Source organism: Scomber scombrus, chromosome 19 (assembly GCF_963691925.1).
Source record: "Scomber scombrus chromosome 19, fScoSco1.1, whole genome shotgun sequence".
Taxonomy (NCBI): Eukaryota; Metazoa; Chordata; class Actinopteri; order Scombriformes; family Scombridae; genus Scomber; species Scomber scombrus.
In genome coordinates, this window is record NC_084988.1 from 4,816,828 (window position 1) to 4,823,228 (window position 6,401).

The 6,401-nt window shown below is 38.3% G+C and overlaps 1 protein-coding gene across 1 annotated transcript; it reads left to right on the forward strand.

The window, feature by feature from the left end:
* Positions 1-292: 292 nt before the first annotated feature.
* On the forward strand, positions 293-1,435 carry LOC134001256 (G-protein coupled receptor 151). Its single transcript, XM_062440824.1, has one exon. It carries the CDS (start codon positions 293-295, stop codon positions 1,433-1,435), a length of 1,143 nt encoding a protein of 380 aa, XP_062296808.1.
* Positions 1,436-6,401: the final 4,966 nt, after the last annotated feature.

Consider the following 6,401-nt stretch of genomic DNA (forward strand, 5'->3'; position numbering starts at 1 on the left):
TTTAGCCTCGAGCCACGCTGATAAAAATGACGTGAGAGGTTGACGATGCTAAATGGCAGCACTTGAAATAGCCTACAGTACCTGCCAGCCTGCTCACCCACCACTTGCTGATGCGATCTCGACCCCATTAGAAGTGTTTCAGCACCACGGCGCCCTGGACAGCTCCTCCGCCTTTTCCCCTTCCATGCAGGATTAAATCTGAGAAGTGGAACCAAAAACCAAAAGATTAGATTTTTTTTATTTGTTGATTTTCACTTTTAGGAGTTTTAACTTCAAAGTCACAGGTGAAGAAATGGATATTGATCGCCCTGCTAACGTCTCTGTCTTTGATTATGTTGGAGGAGTTCAACTTCTCCAGGGAGGCGAAGCCAGGACAGCCATGCCGATCATCCTTATCGGGATCTGTGTGTCTGGAGCAATTGGGAATTTGCTCGTTTTGCTGATTTTCATTCGTGACTTCAGGAACGGAAAGGGCTCTGAGGTGAAAGCTCTCCTCGCCTCTCTGGCCTCCACGGACTTGCTGATCCTGCTGCTGTGCGCCCCGGTGCGCGCAGTCACCTACTACAAGCAGACCTGGACCATGGGGAGTTTTGTTTGCAGCACCACGGACTGGTTCCAGCACTCCTGCGTGGTGGCAAAAACTTTAATCCTTGCTGTCACCACCAGAGCCAAACACACTTTGGTTCCCAGCTCTGCTATGAGCCCCCTCCGCAGCCCGACGTGGATCCACGGAGCCCTGGCGTTTATTTGGATTGTGTCAATGATGTTTCCTATCCCGCAGATGCTTTTTGCCTCTTTACTGCCATACGGTCGCGACACTATTTGCGTCTCTGAAATGCCAGTGTGCGCAGCTGACTTCATGAAAATGTTCTACAAGATTTATCCAACTGTGACTTTTGTGGTGCCGGTTATTTTATCAGTTGCTTATTACACCAAAATGTTGCACACTGCGGTGAACCACGCACCCAGTCCCCAGCATCAGAGCAAGGTGATCCTGGTTTTATTGTGTCTAAGCAGCGCCCTTGGGCTCATGCTGCTGCCAGAGTGGGGGACATTCACCTGGATCCGACTCGGGTACAGCAGACCCCCTGCTGGTTTGATCATCTTTGCGCAGGTCCTCCTTTACGCATGCAGCTCCTTCTCTCCGGTCATCCTAATGACCATGTACGACGATGTGCGCCAAGGACTGGTCACCATCTGGTTTATGGCGACCTGCAGAGGCTCAAAGCAGCCCCCCATCATCAAATGTACAAAATCAGAAGGGAACGGAGCTGAGGTCGGATCCAACGCCGTCGAGAACTCGGTCTCGCAAGAGGAGAAGACCTTCCCAGATGTGGAGCACTTTTGGACAGGACGCAGAAATACGCAGGTCGAGGATGAGCAGGATCCGGTTCCGTGGGAGAGAGGAGAAAATGTTGTAGAGAACCAGGTGTGAATGTGTCTTTTTTTTTTTAGGAGAAGGAGAATTAATCTTGGTTTTTAGTTTGTTGACCCTCTTTGAAAGGCTGTATCGGCCTGTTTGCTGTCGTGAACTTGATTAGATGTAAAATAAACTTGCACACTATCATGTTTCGATGTTACACATGTTTCTGTTTTGAATATTTGTTCTTGCTTGCAGTACTGCACTGTTACAGTAGAATATCTTTATTAAGCAGCTTTGTACAAATCAAATGTAAATATGGGACTCTCCAGCGTCAAGGGGTTTGTTGTGATTGTTTACATGTAATGCACAACATGAATATTAAAACATTCTCAAATAATGACTGCTCTCTATTTTTTCAGGAACACTAACTCTAACCCTTAATCACCATCAAATCTCTCCATTTAATTCAGATGGTTATGACACGACATGCACTGTGAGGACAGAGATCATTTCTCTATATTAAATTCTCAACTAATCCAGCTGCATATTTTAGGTCGGGTCATTAATCATATATTCAGTGAAAGCAGCATTCAGGCAGTTTTATGAAGTAGTTGTGTGGAAGCTGACTTTAGTTTTCCTCCGTGTGAATGACTGCAGAGTTTCAGGTCACAACGACAACCTTAAAACTGAGTCTTTGCTCCAGTCAGGGGTTATTAAAGTGTAGGATGTCGTATTATTTTCACAGTTAAGATGTTAAAGAACCTTCAGGAAGTGTTGTTGTAACAAACACCTGAAAAGAAACAATGGTTTTGCATTATTTGCCTTATGTAGCATTTATATGGACTATGTGAAGGTTTTATAAATGGGTTTTAGCACAATATTATTCAGTTTTAAGCAGATATGGTGTCTTTTTTAAGTGCCAATAACCTTAACTTCTCCTGTGAGGCATCCAAAAAAACCTCCATGGAAGAAGTTATACTTGTTTAAAACACTGTGCATTCATTAAATGTCCTTATATCTGCTTATTAAAGTATTATAAACAATGTATTATGTTTTTTATACTGCTTATAGTGATACATGGGGTGTAAAGTGTTACTATCGTGTGTCACAAAGTTTATATTCAATTAATTGTCTTCTCGTATGATAAAGACAGATAAAGTAAATAAAAGTGCGAAACGGTAATATGACAGTCTCCGAGTCATTACTAAAGCCTTTATCAGACAACATGATCCTAATTGGTCGTTTAATTAACCCAATTACTCACATTTAATAGTTAAAATGACAAACCAAACCTAGTTTTTCTATTCAGTTTTTGGGTCAGTAATAAAACAGAATCTGATGTGGATGGTCAGAAGCCAATCGCCACACATAACCTGCGTTACCGCTCTAACCTTTCGGCGTTTGTGAAAAGAAACCTGCTTTTAGTCATCTGTGTGTTTACCAGTAAAGCAGCTGCCGCCCGTGGCTCCGACGCCCCGGCAGATTTGACATTTTAGTCTGCCTGAGTGAAAAGAAAGGTTACAGGTTGAAGAGAGAGAAAAAAACAAGCCTCTAAAGCTCTTCAGTATGATTGTGCTCCTGCACATAATTTATTCATTGACAATAGACCATTACTCCAAATGTCTGCCCTTGGGGTCACTTGGTTTTTTATTCTATTATTCACTGTATCTTCTACAGTTTTCCATCATAGTGAGATACAACACTGAATAACAGACATGATTTTTTTCCAGCCAATCAAGGAAACCATTTAAAGCAAGTTAAATTAAATGAGTTCTCCCACATGTCAGTCCAGTATTTGGCCTTTTGTGTTAATTAAAGGTAGAAACACTGTCTTGATGTCATGTGCTCATAATCTCCATAATGGAGCAAAATTATAATGTAAAACATGTAAAAAATACTAAATGACTAAACAAGTGTAACGTTCACTTACACATTAAATTAAATGTTTTAGAGCAGTGACTTGTTATTTACAGCTTTATAGAATAAAGATGATACAATAAGATAAAGACACAATATACAATACAATACAATAAATATACAATAAGATTTGATAAGATACGATACGATAAAGATAAAGATCAATAAGATGTGATATGATAAAGATCAATAAGATGTGATATGATATGATGTAAAATGATTCAATAACAATACGATCCGCTACAATGAAGATACAATACAGTGTAAGATATGATGCAATACAACACTGTACAGTACAATAAAGCTACAATACAATATGATACGTTAAAGATACAATAAGATAAAATACAATATAAGATGCAATAAAGACACAATACAGTACGATTTGATAAGATATGTTATGATAAAGGTACAATCTGATGTAGGAGACAATATACTAAAGATGATATGCAATACAATAAGATAAAGATACAATGCGATAAAATACAATACAATACAATATGATACACTATGATATATTGATTCCACACAGGACAATTGAAAATAAATGAAAAGCAATACAAAATGAATCTGTCTCCATAGCCTGCACATCTTACAAGAGAACCATATAGATATAGTTGACAGATTATTATATATTCATATACAGTACATTCATAGCCCCACATGTATTTACACACATACTGCATTTACACACACATACACACTCCCACACACACATAGACACATATATATATATTTATATACAGTGTTCAGCTGGGTGTTTTATTTAGGGCTGCTATGACAGAAGGGACAGACCTCCTGCCAAACAGACAATGCTTTCTGTGATTTACACTCACTGATACAGCATGAAATATGAGAATAAATGGTACAATATACAATTTAAAATAAGTAAACATGAAATATACTGTAATATCAACAGCAAAAACACCCGGGGGTTCAACCATGCAACACATAATCAATAATATATTTACATAACTTGTAAAAGGATTGAAGACTGCAATAAGCAGCAAGTATAAATGCTAATATGCTATAAGAGGATAAACTGCATGCAATGTTATAATACAATTTATTTGAAATATACTTTACATAAAAATGTCCTAGAAGAATGATAGTATAAACAAATGAGGAATAAAGGTAATGTGAAATGGTGCCAAATAAACGTTTTATTACATCATCTATTTTATAGCCATATATTAGAAATCACTAATTTGCCTCCGGGGGCTTTATAATCAGTACAGCAATACAACATCCTCTGTCCTTAGACCCTCACTGCAAATAAGGGACCAAAAACCAAAAAAATGGAAGAAACCTCAGGAAGAGAAACAGAGGAAGGATTCATCCTGACAGACAGACGGTACAGTATGGAAAACCAGGATGACAAAATTATAGATAAACTGATAAATGGACAAGAATTTTTGTGCATGTTCTACAGTATATGAAATTAAACTAAGAAAAAAAAACATGAGTGATGTGCAACAGGATACACGAATGCACCTTTTTTTTTCTCCCAATACTTCAACTCAAGTATTCTGAGTGCTGATCTGATAGCATCGCTCCATTTTCCCCAAATTGTACATCTGTGTCCGTCACTGTGTGGAACTCGTTGGCATCATTTTTATATGAGGTAACAACAGACCATGGATTTCGGTGGTGCAGCCCGCCATGACTTAATGAATGTAACTCATAGCTGAAACATTAAAGAACAGTTATTAAAGTGGATGTGCATGTTATTTGTTAGCTCATGTTATAGCTAACACCTGATGATTGTCTGGATTAGCTTATGCGTGCTGCAAATCTACCATAAAAGTACAATTAATAAGGAGAAAAATATCTGTATACATAGAGAGCGCTCACCACTCCACCCTCCCACATACACACAAACACTCATACGTGCAGGATAAAATCTAATCAAAAGCTTTAGAGAAAAGTGTTTTGAAAGAGATTAGATGATGAGGCAGGTCTTGTGTCACCTGGTAGCAGAATCCAACAACTCGGACGGTAGAAGAAGCTTCATCAGCTTTTGATTTAACCCTTCAAAAAAAGGATTTAAAAGACAGTGCCAGAGGGCCTGACAGACTCCAGGCCATTTATACCTTCATAGAAGCAGAAAGTTGAAGAACTCTATGAAGTAATGGTGTGAAATGTCAGTAAAGACTAAAGCTCCTCAACAGTTTTTCCCCCAGTTATTGTATAGCTGTAACTTTAGAGAAGAAAATTATATGTTTAGGTTAAACAGTGCAAATACAGAAAGCTTATTTATAGTCGAGTTAACTGAAAAGTTGTGTCTCTGCTTCCTGGGGGCAAAATTAAGATTCTCAAGAGGGCATCTACATCTTCTGCAGCCACTGCTTACATGCTGTTCATATTCTGACTCATAATTAATGCCTACACCAATTCACATTCATAAATTCCCAATCAGTCATTAATAAATGTTTAATTAATCCTCCAGTTTGATTAAAAGACATTCACAATCATTATTTTACGGTCTAGGAGAACATTTTATAGAATATGATGAATACAGCAACATGGCTGAATGGTGATACTAATTAAACTTTTACATTTGCATATATAAAAATGTGTATCAGCTGCACAAAAATGTATAAAAAACATGCATTTTATTGCCATGTTTGTATACTGTGTGTCACATTAGGAAAAGTCCAGCTAAAACAAATGTGTATAGGGTGTTTTTACAGCTCTCAAATGTAATATACAGACATCAAAATACAGTACTTGTGTGTGTTTACTTTCCATCAGTGCTCTTTGTACTTTATTTTGTTCCCTTCATAATATAGAAATTTCCACAGAGGTCCAACCTGTAACCCTGGAGGTGTTAGTGCATGTGTGAGATATACAGGTCACACATATCAAAAGCACTTACAGTTCAGTCAGACGCAACCTTTATGCACCCAGCGGTGGTTCAGGTGGAGGTCTAGACCATTTCTCATAACCCAGGAGAGATGTGTGACGTGTCAGCAAACCCTAACCTATAGCCACCAACACATCCTCCACTACATCATAAAAAGCTAGGCCTAATTGGTTGGAACAATTTTATGAGATGCTTGATGCTCTCAAAGGTCTTTATGTGGTAATATCAATGATCCCAGTGACCAAGAAGCATGTT